Raw genomic sequence first — 20,806 nt, forward strand, 5'->3', positions numbered from 1 at the left:
GAATATAAATATATATATATATATATATATATATATATATATATATATGTCCACCGAGTTCAACCTTTGAAAAATTCTATTCAAGATACTCATCCTATATTTAAAGTTTTATTGATCCAGAGGAAGGCAAACAAATGTTCCTATAATGTCTCTTAAGGGGAAAACATTTCTCTCTGACTCCATTCATAGAATTAAGATTTCACTTATTTGGCATATCCCTGTATACCGTTACTTTCTACAAATATGTCCAAACTTTTTTTTAAAGATATTTACTGCATCTGCCATCGTTCTCCATGGGGAATAAATTCCACATTTGACTTCCCTTTCTGTAAATAACCCTTTCCTGTCACCCACTGGTGGGAAGGACAAACTGAATGGGCCACAAGTCCCTTCTGCCTGTGTGTTACTATGTCATCCTGTACATGGGAGAGACAGGAAGCACATAGCAGGCCATTGCCCCTTTCTCCTCCCTATCAGTTGTAAGAATGAGGGATATATTAGTGGGCAATATGTGACCCTATATACGTATATGTCATCACACTGCACCCGACGAAGGGGTTACCCCACAAAATGTTGTGTTTCGATGTCCATCTGTAAATAAAGTAATGATCAAATAATGTAAGACGTTTCTGATACTTGTATGCGGAGGAGACACTCTTTTAGCCATATACTGGTATGTAAGTAAGATAACATGGCCTGAGGCTTCACAGAGGTAGAAAAACGGATAGACTAGGTGGGCCAGTTGGTCCTCGTCGGCCATCATTATCTACGTGGGCCATGGTGCCCCTGGTGGGGGAGACAGGCCCAGCATGCCATAGTTTCTTTCTGTTTCAATACAGTATGCCGCCCTCTATTAGAAGGGACAGACTCAATGGCCACTGGCTCTTCCTGGCTCTGTATCAGCTTTGAGAGTGAAGTTGAAATGCATTTTTTTTCAATAGGTTTCTGGTCACTTTTATCTATGCCCCATAGTGCATAGACTCTATGTCATCATGTGTTTGTCATCACCCTATGTTGGAAGGAGCAGACTCAGTGGGCCATAGGTCTATTCTGTTGCATTGTTACTATGCCTCCCTATAGTGAGAGTACAGAACGTAAAGGCATCAATCTCTGAGCGCCTGGAGCCCCTTTGCTGGAAGTCACGTACCATTAGACCATTCTGTGTCTTGTCCTCAGAGAGAGGGAGGGCCTGGAAGAGTCTTTGCAGGCAGTGAAGAAGAAAGCCGAGGGCTCTCTGATGGAGGTCGAGAGACTGAAGTCCATGAACACAGAATTACAGCGCCAGAGGGAGGTTCTGGAAGAGCAGAAGGAGGAGCGGAGCAGGGAATGGGAGCGCAACCAAAAGGAGCTGGAGAGAGGGTAAGAGACCTGTGGCGTGCCTGTCTTTATGGCTGGTGCTCTCATTGCCGAACCAGAGAACAAAGTCGCTGGAGATTGCACAGTCAGTGCTGTGACCTCAGAGTACTTGTAAATCTGTCTCCTTTCATATCAACATCTTCTTTTTTTTTAATTATTATTATTATTACTTAAATTTTTTATTGTGCATTTTTTGTACATACAAAATAAGATAAACAAAACATACAACACAAAAAAAGGGAGGATACAGTAATACAAATAAACTGATTTTTGCACAATAAAGAAGAGGAAGATCGGGGAGGGGGGGAAGGGGTTGCATTTGAAACAATATAGCACTGTACACAATATAGTACTGCAACAATAATAATAAAACGAGCTTTCAGACATGTAACACTCTGTTCCAAGTATTCTAATCTATATATGGGGATATACCTGCATGTGCTCAAACAGGGATATCCTGGAAACCTGACCTGTTGGTGGCCCTTGAGGACTGGAGTTGCCCAGCCCTGGAGTAAATACAACCTAATCCCTGTGTATGATATACAGGTAGCACAGACAGCAGTGTTTCTCATATGTCTGCTTCGGGAACCCCATCTAGACCATATTCAATTAACCATTTCGCTGCCACGGGGGTCGGCGGTCTTCAGGGAATTGTTCACTGCTATTTGAGTCATTGGCAGATAAACCCGTATCGGTGGCGCTTAGTGAATCGTGGCCTACTGTTGCCTTTTTCTACAGCTTACCCAAATAAATGCGGGGCTTTTCTCCGTTTCTATCGGAGTTTCCCGCGCGGCGGCTGCATCATCAGATAAGCGCTAATGGTGCTTATCATTGAAAGCGCCCGCAACGCGGGAAACCTGCCGGAAAAAAGCCGCGCGCCTCCCCGGTTTTAAAATTCCCGCGGTGCCGGCCGCAGGAGGATAAAGGCGGCCGCCACTGTAAGCGTGGTTTAGGCACGCTTCCTCTGTGTCTCTGCAGGCAGTACATTGTGCTTGATTCATTATTCTAGCATGGCACGCTTCCTCTGTGTCTCTGCAGGCAGTACATTGTGCTTGATTCATTATTCTAGCATGGCACGCTTCCTCTGTGCCTCTGCAGACAGTACATTGTGCTTGATTCATTATTCTAGCATGGCACGCTTCCTCTGTGTCTCTGCAGGCAGTATATTGTGCTTGATTCATTATTCTAGCATGGCACGCTTCCTCTGTGTCTCTGCAGACAGTACATTGTGCTTGATTCATTATTCTAGCATGGCACGCTTCCTCTGTGTCTCTGCAGGCAGTACATTGTGCTTGATTCATTATTCTAGCATGGCACGCTTCCTCTGTGTCTCTGCAGGCAGTATATTGTGCTTGATTCATTATTCTAGCATGGCACGCTTCCTCTGTGCCTCTGCAGACAGTATATTGTGCTTGATTCATTATTCTAGCATGGCACGCTTCCTCTGTGTCTCTGCAGGCAGTATATTGTGCTTGATTCATTATTCTAGCATGGCACGCTTCCTCTGTGCCTCTGCAGGCAGTACAGTGTGCTTGATTCATTATTCTAGCATGGCACGCTTCCTCTGTGCTTCTGCAGACAGTACATTGTGCTTGGTTCATTATTCTAGCATGGCACGCTTCCTCTGTGCCTCTGCAGACAGTATATTGTGCTTGATTCATTATTCTAGCATGGCACGCTTCCTCTGTGCCTCTGCAGACAGTACATTGTGCTTGATTCATTATTCTAGCATGGCACGCTTCCTCTGTGCCTCTGCAGACAGTACATTGTGCTTGATTCATTATTCTAGCATGGCACGCTTCCTCTGTGCCTCTGCAGACAGTATATTGTGCTTGATTCATTATTCTAGCATGGCACGCTTCCTCTGTGTCTCTGCAGGCAGTATATTGTGCTTGATTCATTATCCTAGCATGGCACGCTTCCTCTGTGTCTCTGCAGGCAGTATATTGTGCTTGATTAATTATTCTAGCATGGCACGCTTCCTCTGTGTCTCTGCAGGCAGTACATTGTGCTTGATTCATTATTCTAGCATGGCACGCTTCCTCTGTGCCTCTGCAGGCAGTATATTGTGCTTGATTCATTATCCTAGCATGGCACGCTTCCTCAGTGTCTCTGCAGGCAGTATATTGTGCTTGATTAATTATTCTAGCATGGCACGCTTCCTCTGTGTCTCTGCAGGCAGTATATTGTGCTTGATTAATTATTCTAGCATGGCACGCTTCCTCTGTGTCTCTGCAGGCAGTACATGGTGCTTGATTCATTATTCTAGCATGGCACGCTTCCTCTGTGCCTCTGCAGACAGTACATTGTGCTTGATTCATTATTCTAGCATGGCACACTTCCTCTGTGTCTCTGCAGGCAGTATATTGTGCTTGATTCATTATTCTAGCATGGCACGCTTCCTCTGTGTCTCTGCAGACAGTACATGGTGCTTGATTCATTATTCTAGCATGGCACGCTTCCTCTGTGTCTCTGCAGGCAGTACATTGTGCTTGATTCATTATTCTAGCATGGCACGCTTCCTCTGTGTCTCTGCAGGCAGTATATTGTGCTTGATTCATTATTCTAGCATGGCACGCTTCCTCTGTGTCTCTGCAGGCAGTATATTGTGCTTGATTCATTATTCTAGCATGGCACGCTTCCTCTGTGCCTCTGCAGACAGTATATTGTGCTTGATTCATTATTCTAGCATGGCACTCTTCCTCTGTGCTTCTGCAGACAGTACATTGTGCTTGATTCATTATTCTAGCATGGCACGTTTCCTCTGTGTCTCTGCAGGCAGTACATTGTGCTTGATTCATTATTCTAGCATGGCACGCTTCCTCTGTGTCTCTGCAGACAGTATATTGTGTTTGATTCATTATTCTAGCATGGCACGCTTCTTCTGTGCCTCTGCAGACAGTATATTGTGTTTGATTCATTATTCTAGCATGGCACGCTTCCTCTGTGCCTCTGCAGGCAGTATATTGTGCTTGATTCATTATTCTAGCATGGCACGCTTCCTCTGTGCCTCTGCAGGCAGTATATTGTGCTTGATTCATTATCCTAGCATGGCACGCTTCCTCTGTGTCTCTGCAGGCAGTATATTGTGCTTGATTAATTATTCTAGCATGGCACGCTTCCTCTGTGTCTCTGCAGGCAGTATATTGTGCTTGATTCATTATCCTAGCATGGCACGCTTCCTCTGTGTCTCTGCAGGCAGTATATTGTGCTTGATTAATTATTCTAGCATGGCACGCTTCCTCTGTGTCTCTGCAGGCAGTACATGGTGCTTGATTCATTATTCTAGCATGGCACGCTTCCTCTGTGCCTCTGCAGACAGTACATTGTGCTTGATTCATTATTCTAGCATGGCACGCTTCCTCTGTGTCTCTGCAGGCAGTATATTGTGCTTGATTCATTATTCTAGCATGGCACGCTTCCTCTGTGTCTCTGCAGACAGTACATGGTGCTTGATTCATTATTCTAGCATGGCACGCTTCCTCTGTGTCTCTGCAGGCAGTACATTGTGCTTGATTCATTATTCTAGCATGGCACGCTTCCTCTGTGTCTCTGCAGGCAGTACTGCACCGACACACTTTATTCGAGTAAATACCCGGTATGTACCTGGCAGATACCTGGAATGCGCCACTCCTAACCTCTGACAAGCCCCGTTGCATTTGCCTTCCCAGCCTGGGTTCATGCCTGGCTGATGGGCGGCTGATCTGTTAAATGATAATGATTAGGATTTAATAGGCTGCAATGCTTCGCGTGTCTACCAGATGGCATAAATTCATGAATTGTAATGCAGTTTATATATATATACTGTGCAGTATTGCAGCCAGCGGGAATAAAATGCTTCAATCCCTGCTTGGAAAATAACTCAATGTACTCGGGCAGAAAACAGTCACAAACCTCAATACACCCGGGTATACCCGAATTCGTGGGACTAGCCAAGCTCGAATAAAGTGTGTCGCCAGTGTATATTGTGCTTGATTCATTATTCTAGCATGGCACGCTTCCTCTGTGTCTCTGCAGGCAGTATATTGTGCTTGATTCATTATTCTAGCATGGCACGCTTCCTCTGTGTCTCTGCAGGCAGTATATTGTGCTTGATTCATTATTCTAGCATGGCACGCTTCCTCTGTGTCTCTGCAGGCAGTATATTGTGCTTGATTCATTATTCTAGCATGGCACGCTTCCTCTGTGTCTCTGCAGGCAGTACATTGTGCTTGATTCATTATTCTAGCATGGCACGCTTCCTCTGTGTCTCTGCAGACAGTATATTGTGTTTGATTCATTATTCTAGCATGGCACGCTTCTTCTGTGCCTCTGCAGACAGTATATTGTGTTTGATTCATTATTCTAGCATGGCACGCTTCCTCTGTGTCTCTGCAGACAGTATATTGTGTTTGATTCATTATTCTAGCATGGCACGCTTCCTCTGTGTCTCTGCAGGCAGTACGTTGTGCTTGATTCATTATTCTAGCATGGCACGCTTCCTCTGTGTCTCTGCAGACAGTATATTGTGCTTGATTCATTATTCTAGCATGGCACGCTTCCTCTGTGCCTCTGCAGACAGTATATTGTGCTTGATTCATTATTCTAGCATGGCACGCTTCCTCTGTGCCTCTGCAGACAGTACATTGTGTTTGATTCATTATTCTAGCATGGCACGCTTCCTCTGTGCCTCTGCAGGCAGTACATTGTGCTTGATTCATTATTCTAGCATGGCACGCTTCCTCTGTGCCTCTGCAGACAGTATATTGTGCTTGATTCATTATTCTAGCATGGCACGCTTCCTCTGTGTCTCTGCAGGCAGTATATTGTGCTTGATTCATTATTCTAGCATGGCACGCTTCCTCTGTGCCTCTGCAGGCAGTACATTGTGCTTGATTCATTATTCTAGCATGGCACGCTTCCTCTGTGCCTCTGCAGGCAGTATATTGTGCTTGATTCATTATTCTAGCATGGCACGCTTCCTCTGTGTCTGTGCAGGCAGTACATTGTGCTTGATTCATTATTCTAGCATGGCACGCTTCCTCTGTGTCTCTGCAGGCAGTATATTGTGCTTGATTCATTATTCTAGCATGGCACGCTTCCTCTGTGCCTCTGCAGACAGTATATTGATCTTGATTCATTATTCTATTTATTTATTTATTTATTATTATTTATTTATAAAATATTTTACCAGGAAGTAATACAATGAGAGTTACCTCTCGTTTTCAAGTATGTCCTGGGCACAGAGTAAAACAAATAATACATGGTTACAAATACAGTTACATAAATGAACAAGGTATACATTTATATACAAGACATTGCATGCACAGTTAAAGAAAATATATATTATGAGCGTATGAAACAGTTACAGACCAGATTAAAGTGTGAGACAGCCTTAGATTTGAAAGAACTTAAGCTGGTGGTGGATATGAGAGTCTCTGGTAGGTTGTTCCAGTTTTGGGGTGCACGGAAGGAGAAGGAGGAACGTCCGGATACTTTGTTGAGTCTTGGGACCATGAATAGTCTTTTGGAGTCTGATCTCAGGTGATAGGTACTGCATGTGGTAGGGGTGAGGAGCTTGTTCAGGTAGCTGGGTAGCTTGCCCAGAAAGTATTTGAGGGTGAGACAGAAAAGGTGAACTTTGCGCCTAGACTCTAGTGATGACCAATCTAGTTCTTTGAGCATTTCGCAGTGATGTGTGTTGTAGTTGCATTGGAGAACAAAACGACAAATTGAATTGTAGAGGGTGTCAAGTTTGCTAAGGTGGGTTTGAGGAGCCGAGCCATATACTATGTCTCCATAGTCAATAATTGGCATTAGCATCTGCTGTGCAATACGCTTTCTGACCAGGAGACTTAGGGAGGATTTGTTCCTGTAAAGTACCCCTAGTTTGGCATAGGTCTTGGTTGTCAGGGTATCAATGTGCATCCCGAATGTTAAGTGGGAGTCAAACCATAAGCCCAGGTATTTAAAACTAGTGACAGGTGTTAGGGTGGTTTTAGCGTTGGTTCTAATCAGGAGCTCAGTCACTGGAAGCTTTACAAATTTAGTCTTGGTCCCAAATACCATTGTTACAGTTTTGTCAGTGTTTAAAAACAGTTTGTTTTGGGAAATCCAGTTTTCGAGTCTCAAAAAGTCAGACTGAAGTATGTGTTGAAGGTCAGAGAGGCTATGGCTGTGTGCATACAGGATTGTGTCATCTGCATACATGTGTATTGAGGCTTCCTTACAAGCTGTGGGAAGATCATTAATGAACACTGAGAAGAGTAGGGGCCCCAGAACAGAGCCTTGCGGGACACCACAGGTGATATCCAGGGGGTTGGAGTTAGAGCCTGAGATGGACACATGTTGGGATCTTCCTGATAGGTAGGACTGAAACCAGTTTAAAGCATGTTTCCCTATTCCAGAGCTCTGGAGTTTGTTAAGCAGGATAGCATGATCAACTGTGTCAAAAGCCTTTGCAAAATCTAGGAATACTGCACCAGTGAGTTGTCCCCGTTCCATTCCACACTGGATTTCATTGCAAACTTTTAGCAGGGTAGTTACGGTGGAGTGTTTGGGACGAAACCCAGACTGGAATTGGCTAGGGAAATTTGTCTTGGTGTAGAACTCGCTTAATTGGGAGTGGACACATTTTTCCATAACTTTGGATAGAATTGGGAGAAGTGAGATTGGCCTGTAGTTTGAGACAGTGTTTTTGTCCCCACTTTTGAAGATTGGGACAACTCTGGCAGTTTTCCAGGTCTTAGGGATATGGCCTGCAGACAGGATAGAGTTGACTATGGACGCAATTGGTTTGGCAATGGCTGGGGCACCAAGTCGTAGGAACCTAGATTGTAGTAAGTCGGGTCCACATTGGCTGCTTAGTTTTAGTTTGAGGAGCGCTTGTGTAATCTCCTCTTCAGATACTGGGCTAAATTGAAAATTGTGGGCAGTGTTGGGAGGGGGTGGGACTATAGGGGTACTCCCAGGATGAGATTCAGGTTTGGGGTTTGTGCTGCGTTTCGCTAATAAGTTAGTGGCACACCCCACAAAGTAATCATTGAATGCATTTGCAATGTCAGTGGGGTTTGTCAGAGTAATATCCCCCTTAGTGATATTACTTGGTTGTTGATGGTTAGGAGGCTGGAATATATTGTTGATAACCTTCCAGAAATTAGCTGGGTTTGATGTATTCTGGAGGAGATTGTCAGAGTAATATTGTGCTTTTGCATGCCTTGTTTGCCTTGTGCACACGTTCCGCAGGCATCTGTAGTGATTGAGATCCTTGGTAGTGCCAGTTACTTTGTAGCTTTTCCACAAGGCATCCCTGAACTGGTAGAGTGCTATAAGGTCAGGTGTAACCCATGGAAGGTGGGCCCCCCGTACCCTTATTTTGCGTAGTGGAGCATGGGTATCGCAGAGTTTTAAGAACTCGGATTGGAAATAGTCGAGCGCAGAATCAGGGTCGGGAATTAAATCGATTCTGTGCCATGGGCAGTTGGTAAGGTCATCCAGAAACTGTTGTGGGTTAAAGTTTTTAAATGTTCTAGTGAGGAGAACTTTGGGGCTTGAATGGGGCGGTTTAATTTTCCTTACACAGTACACTATTGCATGGTCACTGAAAATGTCAGGAAGGATGCCAGAGGATTGGATTCTGCTGGGGTTTGAGGAGAGAATCCAGTCTAGCAAGGAATGGTTATGCGACTTCAGGTTTATTCGTGTGGGTTGGGAAATGAGTTGCGATAGGTTAAGTGACTTGAGTTGTATCTGGATTTTGTGGTTTTTAGGGTCAAGCCAATTGAAGTTGAAATCCCCAAGAACTAGCAGCTCACTCTTCTCATTCAGAGAGGAAATGGAGGCAAGAAATTGGGTGATATCAGTCAAGGATTGTAGAAGGGCTTTAGGGGGGCGGTAGATGCCAGCAAGCAAGATGGGCTTAGAAAAGGGGAGGCAGATTTTGCCAACTAGAGTTTCAAAAGATGGTGGACTTGGTGGGCAATGTAGCAGTGTAAATTGTAAGGTGTCTGCAATATAAAATAACACCCCTCCTCCTCTCTTTGACCTATCTCTCCTAAAAATGGAGTATCCCTGAATGGCGATATTTGCATCAGGGGTTTTAGAGGATAGCCATGTTTCTGTAAGAACGATGGCTTTGGGTTTATGCATAAGGCACCATGCCCTTAGTTCGTCTAGTTTGGGCAGCAGGCTCCGGATGTTTATATGGGCAACAGATAGCCCTTTTTGGAATTTAAAGGTGGAATTCTCAGGGGCATGGGACAGAGCTGAAATGGGAGGACCTGGGTTAGTTTCAATATCACCTGCTAGAGAGAGTAATAGTATGAGTAGAAATTTGGGTAGTTGTTTGCAAGTTGTAAATTTGTGGTGTTTTCCATTAGAGTGAGCAGTGGTTGGTGTGCTGGTTTTTAGAGTTCTCCACCAACATTCAGTAGATAGTGCAAGGCTTTTGAGTAGTCCAGGGTGTATGGTGATGTTGGGTGTGGGCAAGGATGGAGGAGTTTGTAGTGGATAGAGGGAGTAACATCTCCATGAGGCCAGGAGAAAGAAAAAAGTTAGAAGACATAGCAGGTTCATGATGCCAGAGGTAGGCAGTGTTGCATGGAGCTGTTATGAGCAGAGTGAGTGTGTGCAGACTAAAAAGCAGGGGTGAACCTGTACCTTGTCATGTGTTTTGCAGCATTGCAATGCTAGGGTCAAGTCAGGGTTTCAGTGTTTTGTGCAGTCAGTTTTGGGAGAGGCTGCAGTGAAAGAAGTTGTAAAGGGGTGGGGGGTTAAACTATGCAGGCTAACAAGCATGGGATCATAGTGTGATCTGAATAGCTTACCGTTTGTTGTCTTGAGTTAAAGAGTTTGCAGAAAAAAGCAGTCCCCAGTCACCTCTAGTCAAACTGTAGTCTAACTGTATCACTTAAAAACCTCACTTTAAATGCCTCACTGCCTAATGCAGTTCCAGCATGGCACGCTTCCTCTGTGCCTCTGCAGGCAGTATATTGTGCTTGATTCATTATTCTAGCATGGCACGCTTCCTCTGTGCCTCTGCAGACAGTATATTGTGCTTGATTCATTATTCTAGCATGGCACGCTTCCTCTGTGTCTGTGCAGACAGTATATTGTGCTTGATTCATTATTCTAACATGGCACGCTTCCTCTGTGCCTCTGCAGGCAGTATATTGTGCTTGATTCATTATTCTAGCATGGCACGCTTCCTCTGTGCCTCTGCAGACAGTATATTGTGCTTGATTCATTATTCTAGCATGGCACGCTTCCTCTGTGTCTGTGCAGACAGTATATTGTGCTTGATTCATTATTCTAACATGGCACGCTTCCTCTGTGCCTCTGCAGGCAGTATATTGTGCTTGATTCATTATTCTAGCATGGCACGCTTCCTCTGTGTCTCTGCAGACAGTACATTGTGCTTGATTCATTATTCTAGCATGGCACGCTTCCTCTGTGCCTCTGCAGACAGTATATTGTGTTTGATTCATTATTCTAGCATGGCACGCTTCCTCTGTGCCTCTGCAGACAGTATATTGTGCTTGATTCATTATTCTAGCATGGCACGCTTCCTCTGTGCCTCTGCAGACAGTACATTGTGCTTGATTCATTATTCTAGCATGGCACGCTTCCTCTGTGTCTGTGCAGACAGTATATTGTGCTTGATTCATTATTCTAGCATGGCACGCTTCCTCTGTGCCTCTGCAGGCAGTACATTGTGCTTGATTCATTATTCTAGCATGGCACGCTTCCTCTGTGTCTCTGCAGACAGTACATTGTGCTTGATTCATTATTCTAGCATGGCACGCTTCCTCTGAGCCTCTGCAGACAGTATATTGTGTGTGATTCATTATTCTAGCATGGCACGCTTCCTCTGTGCCTCTGCAGACAGTACATTGTGCTTGATTCATTATTCTAGCATGGCACGCTTCCTCTGTGCCTCTGCAGACAGTACATTGTGCTTGATTCATTATTCTAGCATGGCACGCTTCCTCTGTGCCTCTGCAGACAGTACATTGTACAATGGAACGAAATCAGGGGAGCGTCAGTACCTGGAAAAAATATATACAAACTACCATAGTGTATACTGCTATAAACAAAACATATAATACGGTAGGGCTCCAAGGAGCAAGAGGGAGCTGGATTAGGTATATAGTCCAAAAAGCATATAATTAGGGAGAACGATATCCCAGAAGAGAGACACAGAGTCAAGGATAAAAAGCCAGTACATTGTGCTTGATTCATTATTCTAGCATGGCACGCTTCCTCTGTGCCTCTGCAGACAGTACATTGTGCTTGATTCATTATTCTAGCATGGCACGCTTCCTCTGTGTCTCTGCAGACAGTATATTGTGCTTGATTCATTATTCTAGCATGGCACGCTTCCTCTGTGTCTCTGCAGACAGTATATTGTGCTTGATTCATTATTCTAGCATGGCACGCTTCCTCTGTGTCTCTGCAGACAGTACATTGTGCTTGATTCATTATTCTAGCATGGCACGCTTCCTCTGTGTCTCTGCAGACAGTATATTGTGCTTGATTCATTATTCTAGCATGGCACGCTTCCTCTGTGTCTCTGCAGACAGTATATTGTGCTTGATTCATTATTCTAGCATGGCACGCTTCCTCTGTGCCTCTGCAGACAGTACATTGTGCTTGATTCATTATTCTAGCATGGCACGCTTCCTCTGTGCCTCTGCAGACAGTACAGTACATTGTGCTTGATTCATTATTCTAGCATGGCACGCTTCCTCTGTGCCTCTGCAGGCAGTATATTGTGCTTGATTCATTATTCTAGCATGGCACGCTTCCTCTGTGCCTCTGCAGGCAGTATATTGTGCTTGATTCATTATTCTAGCATGGCACGCTTCCTCTGTGTCTCTGCAGACAGTATATTGTGCTTGATTCATTATTCTAGCATGGCACGCTTCCTCTGTGCCTCTGCAGACAGTACATTGTGCTTGATTCATTATTCTAGCATGGCACGCTTCCTCTGTGTCTCTGCAGGCAGTACATTGTGTTTGATTCATTATTCTAGCATGGCACGCTTCCTCTGTGTCTCTGCAGACAGCGTGTTCTTTGTAATTGAGCTCTGAGTGAGTGTTCAGCGCATGCTTTGCATGTCCCTGTAGGCAGAGGACCCAAGAGCAACTGGAAGAGAAGGTATCCATGCTGAAGAAGGATCTGGTGACAGTCAGGGAGAGCCTGAGTCAGACAGCCCTAGAAAGAGACGTCCTGCAGGGGGAGAAGGAGACTGTTGCCACTGCTCTCAGCAAGGTCAGTGTGTCTGGCCAGCAGAGATGAGAAAGATCTCAACCACAACTAAACTGCTAAGCACACCTTACGATAACGAAGTATTCATTGACTGTTGTTAAACAAAATATGCCAACGTATGGGGGGCCGGGAGGGGGGAGGGAGGGAAAGCCACATACATTGTTTTAAGACCTAATGTCTGTATGAATTTAAGCAAGCCCATAGTATGCAGTTGTGTTAGTATCCAAGAGCCTTCTAGCAGCCCTTACATTAGCCCTCAGCCAACTGTGAGACAATCACTTTGGCCCAGATTTATTAAAGGGTGCTAAATCTTAGTGCACCTTTAAACCAATTCAAGGGAATTGGGCTTAACGTGTGCTGATGGTTAGCATTGCTTAGTAAATCTAAGCCTCTTAAACCCCAAAGGGTCATTCTCAGGACTCACCACAAAGACGATCCATCTTGGACCGAAACACCTGCACCACATGAACCAGAAACTGTTGGTATACGCAGAGTACGCAGGGTCTCCGGGGTGTACAGACTGATTTTAACACCAATGTCCTTGCCAGGCTGAAACCGCCAGAGCGGAGCTGGAGCTGGCACTCACACAGATGCGCAGTGAGCGAGCAGCACTCAGTGACTCGCTGGCTAAGATGGGTGCACTGAATGAGGGGTTGGCACAGGACAAGGTGGAGCTGAACCGTGTCATATTTCAGGTAATGAACCTCAGGGGGAGTTTAGCCACAGGGATAAGGGGGGGGGGCCTACATGATTGCAGGGGTCACGTATCTTTATAAAGATTCTTTTCATCCAATCTGATATTTACATGGGGCAAATATGATTTAGTACTGAGCAGTTCTTTTCCCACCTCCGAACCTTGGATGCTAAGCTTTTTCAGAACCCCATGACATTACTGTATCTGAAAATCCCTGTTTTAGGCCCATATTCACTAACTCCAGTCCTCAAGTGCCACCAACAGGTCAGGCTTTCAGGACATCCCAGCTTCAGCACTTCCACTGCCCCACTGATTGAACCACCTGTGCTGAAGCAGGGATATCCTGAAAACCTGACCTGTTTGTGGCACTTGAGGACTGGAGTTGGCCACTCCTTGGCTAGATAAACAAAGGCAGTCAGGGCTCGTAACGTGACGTTACCTAAAACAGGAACAGACTTTATGTTCCCTGAGTTAACATGGTCTCCTCTGAGCTAATTCTTTACACAGGCTTAACATGACATTATTGTAGCATAACGTTGCGTTATCTTCCGATAACATGGCGTTATACCTGTCTTGGTGTTATCCCTTTTACATTGTTATATAGTAGATGAGGTTGAAAAAAGACATACATCCATCAAGTTCAACCTATGCTAAATTTAGATGACAGATACTTTATCCTATATCTATACTTACTTATTGATCCAGAGGAAGGCAAACAAAAAACCCCAGTGTCATATCATCCAATGATATCTCATAAGGGGAAAAATTAATTCCTTCCTGACTCCAAGAATTGGCAATCGGATTATTCCCTGGATCAACATCCTTCCCATATTACTTATTTGATATATCCCTGTATACCTTTCCTTTCTAAAAAGATGTCCAACCTTTTTTTGAACAAATTTATTGTATCTGTGTCACGCCTGTATGCCCGCAGTCTGGCAAGACCCCAATACTGAGGTGGGAACGGTATTACCACACACCCACAGCAGTGGGGGCAAGCCCGGAGTGTGGTATGGCGTTGCTGGGCCTGTTGGAAAATAGTTAGTATACTTGCAACGTCTTGTAGGGTTAAACGTAAGAATGGTCGTGTCCGTGCGCCAAAGTCCAGGGGTACAGAAAGCAGAGTAGTCAAAGTTCGTAAGCCAAGTCCAAGGATTCCAGAGGTCAGCAAGGTAGAGTTCGTAGCAAGGTTCAAGGGTTACAGAGAGCAGGGTAGTCCAGGACGAGCAGGGGTCAAAGCCAGGGAATCCAAAGATACACAGGAGAAGGTACAAGCTGGAACACAGAGGGAACAAAGCATAGGACTGCACACACAGGGATAATAGGAACTATGCAGAGCGATGATAGAGAGGACAGACAGGGATTATAAAGGAGGGGACACCAATGGGAGAGAGAGGAGGAGCAGAGAGAGAAGTGGGAGACAACAGGGATAGGTCAGGAGGAGAGAAGGAGGAGACAGAGGGGTCAGACAGCGAGATTGCCTGCAGGGCATGGGAGGAGGAGTCAGGAGGTTTACAAACCTTAGAAGAGGAGCGTGTGCGCGCGCCCTCTGTAAACTGAGAGTGCGCGCGCACAGGCTGCATCACGAGACGCGCGGAACACCGCGCTGCGGGTACACCAGCAGAGGGAAACGGAGGGACGGAGGGGACCGCCACCGGAGGTGAGGGAATGCCAGCGGGCACTGAGGAGATCTGGGAGCGGGGAGCGTTGTTGCCGGGGCTCGGGGACCACGCGAATGCGCAAGACTTGCGGGGCGTGCGCTGAGGCAAAGGGACAGCATCAGAGGTTGACGGAGCGGGACGGGAGTGGGTAAGCGGAGGGAGATTGGCAAGGGATGGGACAGAGTGAATGAAAGAAGGGGAAGGAATCCCCTGAACCGTCACAGTATCCCCCCCTTGAGGATCGATCTCTGAGCGATCCAGCCAAGGTTTTTGCGGAAATTTGGGGTGGAATTGTTGGAGTAATCTTGGGGCATGAATATGCCGTGCTGGTACCCCCGAACGTTCCTCCGGGCCATAGCCCTTCCAGGGGACAAGGAACTGGAGTTTGTTTTTAGACCAGCGGGAATCAATGAGAGATTGGAGATAGTTTAGGTGATGGCATTTTGAGCCTGATATTCCTTGAGGATAACCACACCCTGTCACCAGGTTTGAAAGAAGGCCCAGGTTTACGATGACGATCCGCCTTGGTCTTTTGTTTGGCAACCGCAGATTGTAGGGTTTTAATGATCCTTTTCCAAGATTCCTGTAGAGTCGTAACATGAGAGTCGGCCGCAGGAACGCCCGAAGGGGAAGAAGCGAGAGGAAGACTACTGGGGTGGAAGCCGAAATTAATAAAAAAGGGAGACTCCTGGGTAGACTCATTTTTGAGGGAATTAGTTGCGAATTCGGCCCATGGCAAAAGATCCACCCAGTTGTCCTGTGAGTCAGATACGAAGCATCTTAGATATTGCTCCAGGGTTTGATTCATCCTTTCGGTCTGACCATTGGTCTGAGGATGGTATCCCGAGGAGAACAAGAGAGAGATTCCGAGTCTCTGGGAAAATGCCCGCCAGAATTTAGAGATGAATTGAGATCCACATGTCAGAGACAATAGAAATAGGAACGCCATGTAATCTAAAAATTTCTTTGGAAAAAACATCAGTCAGAGTAGCAGAATTAGGAAGGCCCTTGAGGGGAATAAAGTGTGAATATTTAGAGAATCTGTCTACTACGACTAGAATAGTGTTCATTCCTTTGGAATTGGGCAGTTCGACAATGAAATCCATCGAGATATGTTTCCAGGGTTGTTCCGGAATGGGAAGAGGTAAGAGAAGTCCAGATGGTTTGTTGTGGAGCGTTTTACTCTGGGCACATACAGGACAGGCACTAGTAAAGTCGAAAATGTCTTTGTTCATCTTCGGCCACCAAAATGTCCGTTTAATGAGATCTGCTGTCCTCTTGAAGCCTGGATGACCGGCTGCTCTAGAAGAGTGACCCCAAAGTAAAATTTTATGGCGAAAGCGTGGAGCTGCGTATAAGCGTCCTTCTGGTACCCTGAACCTGCTGGAAATGTGAGCTTGAGCTTTGTTGATTTCGTCCAACACATCAAAGTTGTTAGCGGAAATTATACAGTTGGCAGGAAGGATAGCAACTGGTTCCTTGGTGCCCTCCAAAAGGTGCCTCCATTCTTGAAGAGCCAGTTTTATGGCCAAAAGTTCACGATTACCAACATCATAATTCCTTTCGGCAGATGAAAATTTCCGTGAAAAAAACCCACAGGGGTGGAGCTTTTCTTGGGGAGAAGCCCTCTGGGAAAGAACTGCGCCAGCTCCCACGTCTGAGGCGTCGACCTCCAACGGGAAGGGGAGGGAGATGTCCGGATGACATAGGATGGGTGCGGACACAAAAGCCTTTTTGAGCACCTCAAAAGCAAGAATAGCCTCTCGGGACCAGGAAGTGGTATCGGCGCCCTTCTTGGTCAAAGCGGTGATGGGAAGAGCAATAGAATAATTTTTTTTGATGAATTTCCTGTAATAATTGGCAAAGCCGAGAAAACGCTGCACAGCCTTGAGTGAATTAGGCAGTGGCCAATCGAGAACAGCTTTTAGTTTTTCTGGATACATGGAGAAGCCTTGGCTGGAGATAATGTAGCCTAAGAAGGCAGTAGAGGTCTGGTAGAACAAACATTTCTCCATCTTGGCATACTGTATCGGCGGTTAGAACGGAGCCTAGAAAGCACTAGTTTGGTATGTTGAATGTGTTCCTCCAGGTCCTTAGAAAAAATGAGAATGTCATCCAGATATACTATGACAAATGTTCCCAATACATCGCGGAAGATGTCGTTCATGAATTCTTGAAAGACGGCAGGAGCATTGCATAAACCAAAGGGCATAACAAGGTATTCTTAGTGTCCTGATCGGGTATTAAATGCAGTCTTCCACTCGTCCCCCTCCCTTATGCGGATGAGATTGTAGCACCTCTTAAGTCGATCTTTGAGAAGATAGAGGCCCCCTAAAGACGATCGAACAGTTCAGAGATAAGCGGAAGGGGATACCGATTCTTTACCGTGATTTTATTGAGTCTGCGAAAGTCAATGCACGGCCTAAGTGATCCATCCTTCTTCTTCACAAAGAAGAAGCCAGCCCCAGCAGGGGAGGTAGAGTTGCGGATGAATCCTTTTTCCAAATTCTCTTGAATGTAGGACGTCATGGCCGCGGTTTCCGGAACGGAGAGGCGTTATGACTTAGATTTAGGCAGGATGGTCCCAGGAATCAGATCAATAGGGCAATCGTACGGACGATGGGGAGGCAGAACCTCCGCTTGTACCTTGTTGAACACATCCAAGTACTCATGATACACGGTTGGCAGGATCGATAGATTAGAAGGAACGGAATCAAGGCCGGCCAGCACCGCAACAGGAGCCACCGCAGGAGTAGAATCCGTAGACGAAGGCCACTGGATGGGCAGAATACCGGTCCAGTCAATGCGCGGATTGTGGAGTTGAAGCCAAGGCAATCCTAAAATAAGTTGGACAGTAGAAGATTGAAAAATATCGAAGATTATTACCTTCTTATGACCGTCGGCCAAGGTCAGTGTGAGGGGAATGGACTCCCAAATGATAAACGCAGGCTGGAGTGGTCAGCCGTCGATGGCCTCGAGACCAATGGGAGTTTTCCTTCTGACCATAGTAATTTGATTCTCCAAAGCGAACCTCTGGTCCAGGAAGTTGCCACCAGATCCAGAATCGATGAAAGCTTTTACCTGCAGGAAAAGGTTAGGACCCTCCAGAGTGGCAGGAAGCAAAAACTTCTTTGGGAGAGTTTCGGGGAGAGAGGGGCAAGGAGAGACAGTACCCAATAGAAACCCCTCTACCTTTACTGGGTGTGCCCGTTTCCCGGTTTCAGGGGACAATTCTGGAGACGGTGTTCCGGAGAAGCACAGTAGAAGCAGAGTCTATACAGACGACGTCGCGCTCTCTCCGTGGCCTGAAGTTGCTGACTGCCGACCTGCATCGGCTCCGGAGCCTCTAGTGCCAGGAGGGGTGTTGTAGGCGACCTGTGAGAGACAACAGAGGAAGAAAGAGAGCGAGAATAGTGCCTCTCGTGCCGTCGCTCCTGAGTACGCTGATCTATGCGTACGCTCAGGGTAATCAACTCCTCCAGGGATGAAGGCCGGGCATGAGTAGCAAGATCGTCTTTCAAGGTATCTGAGAGTCCGTGCCAGTACGCGGCGGCGAGTGCCTCATCATTCCATTGGGTTTCAGCGGCAAGTGTACGGAACTCAATGGCGTATTTGGCAGCAGATCTTCGGGCCTGAGAAATATGAAAAAGAGAGAATGCGGCTGTCTCGCGCCGTGCAGGAGTATCAAACACTGGTTGAAACTCGCGTCTGAACAAAGGGTAATCTTGAGTTAATTCGCTTTTGCGTTCCCAGAGAGGGAAGGCCCAGGCGAGGGCGTCTCCTGTGTCTCCGGTGAGCAGGGCGTAGATGTACGCTACCTTGGAACGGCCAGTGGGAAACAGGGAGGGGGACATTTCGAATTGCACCTCGCATTGGTTTAAGAAACCACGGCAGGCGAGGGGGTCCCCATCGTAGCGATTAGGAGAAGGAATACGGGGTCCAGAACTGGCATAGGTGGTGGCAACCCTGGGTACTGGAGCCATGGGACTCTCCTGAGTGGAGAATTTGGCCAATTGTTGGGAAACGGTGGATAACTGATTGCTCACAAATTGTAAGGCCTCTATAGAAATACCGGTACCCACCTCAGGGGGATCTGCATTTGTTGGGCTCTGCATAATGTCACGCCTGTATGACCGCAGACCTGGCAAGACCCCAATACTGAGGTGGGAACGGTATTACCACACACCCACAGAGGTGGAGGCAAGCCCGGAGTGTGGTATGGCGTTGCTGGGCCTGTTGCAAAATAGTTAGTATACTTGCAACGTCTTGTAGGGTTAAACGTAAGAATGGTCGTGTCCGTGCGCCAAAGTCCAGGGGTACAGAGAGCAGAGTAGTCAAAGTTCGTAAGCCAAGTCCAAGGATTCCAGAGGTCAGCAAAGTAGAGTACGTAGCAAGGTTCAAGGGTTACGGAGAGCAGGGTTGTCCAGGACGAGCAGGGGTCAAAGCCAGGGGAATCCAAAGATACACAGGAGCAGGTACAAGCTGGAACACAGAGGGAACAAAGCATAGGACTGCACACACAGGGATAATAGGAACTATGCAGAGCGATGATAGAGAGGACAGACAGGGATTATAAAGGAGGGGACACCAATAGGAGAGAGAGGAGGAGCAGAGAGAGAAGTGGGAGACAACAGGGATAGGTCAGGAGGAGAGAAGGAGGAGACAGAGGGGTCAGACAGCGAGATAGCCTGCAGGGAATGGGAGGAGGAGTCAGGAGGTTGACAAACCTTAGAAGAGGAGCGTGTGCACGCGCCCTCTGTAAACTGAGAGTGCGCGCGCACAGGCTGCGTCACGAGACGCACGGAACGCCGCGGGCATACCAGCGGAGGGGGACGGAGGGGACCGCCACCGGAGGTGAGGGAATGGCAGCGGGCACTGAGGAGGTCTGGGAGCGGGGAGCGTTGTTGCCGGGGCTCGGGGACCGCGCGGGTGCGCGAGACTTGCGGGGCGTGCGCTGAGGCAAAGGGACAGCATCAGAGGTTGACGGAGCGGGACGGGAGTAGGTAAGCGAAGGGAGATTGGCAAGGGATGGGACAGAGGGAATGAAAGAAGGGGAAGGAATCCCCTGAACCGTCACAATCTGCCATCACAGCCTCCATGGGTAATGAATTCCACATTTTAACTGCCCTTCCAATGTGATGCAAATTGTTAACCAAAAAACATTACGCTGTTTCGGACTTGGCAGATTTTTTCGCCCAAAATACGTAGACAACAAGTGACGCGCAGAGACACTGTGGCCTATTGTATATACTTCAATAATAAAATAAAAAAAGCTCAGATGACCTGCCAAACCCGCACGGGAAGTGCATCTGCCTGAGCGGTACCTCGCATTTTTTCTAAAATCACCCTATTCTAGCAGCTACGAGAATCTCATCCAGCTCTATTGGAGCGAGCTACTCGCAAATTTCATCTCGCCGCCCCCACGGGTGGTGGAATGGGATTTGCGAGTAGGACTTACAAAAATAAACGTATTTTTCCTGCATCGGATGGAAGCCGGGGGTCTCCGGAGCTGCCCCGCATTGATACCGCTCCGGAGACCCCCGGCTTCCATCCTATGCAATAAAAATACATTTACTGGCAGCTTCATTACCTTAGCGGTTAACCGCTATGGCAATGAAGAGGTTAAATAATAGTGCCCGGTTTATTGTGGGTAGCGGGGACAGGTGAAGGTGGTATTTGGCCCATGGTGGGTGTTTAGGCCTTGCGGGAGAGTTGCGGCACCCCATACCGGCACCCCATACCAGGGCCCGTAACTCGGGAAGCAGGGAGTCCCCGGACCTGAAATCAAGGCAGTTAAGCTCCGGAGACCCCCTGCTCCCGTACACTAGTAATAAAATGTAAATAAAAA

The 20,806-nt window shown here is 46.7% G+C and overlaps 1 protein-coding gene across 2 annotated transcripts in view; it reads left to right on the forward strand.

The window, feature by feature from the left end:
* CROCC2 (ciliary rootlet coiled-coil, rootletin family member 2) overlaps positions 1–20,806 on the forward strand; it is a 229,604-nt gene that overhangs the window by 92,437 nt on the left and 116,361 nt on the right. For both annotated transcript variants that reach the window (XM_075569542.1, XM_075569543.1), the window contains exons 14-16: positions 1,177–1,359; positions 12,462–12,606; positions 13,152–13,298. In XM_075569542.1, the coding sequence (XP_075425657.1) occupies positions 1,177–1,359; positions 12,462–12,606; positions 13,152–13,298 (475 nt within the window). The remainder of the gene's footprint in view (positions 1–1,176; positions 1,360–12,461; positions 12,607–13,151; positions 13,299–20,806) is intronic.

This window comes from Ascaphus truei, chromosome 14, assembly GCF_040206685.1.
Source record: "Ascaphus truei isolate aAscTru1 chromosome 14, aAscTru1.hap1, whole genome shotgun sequence".
Taxonomy (NCBI): Eukaryota; Metazoa; Chordata; class Amphibia; order Anura; family Ascaphidae; genus Ascaphus; species Ascaphus truei.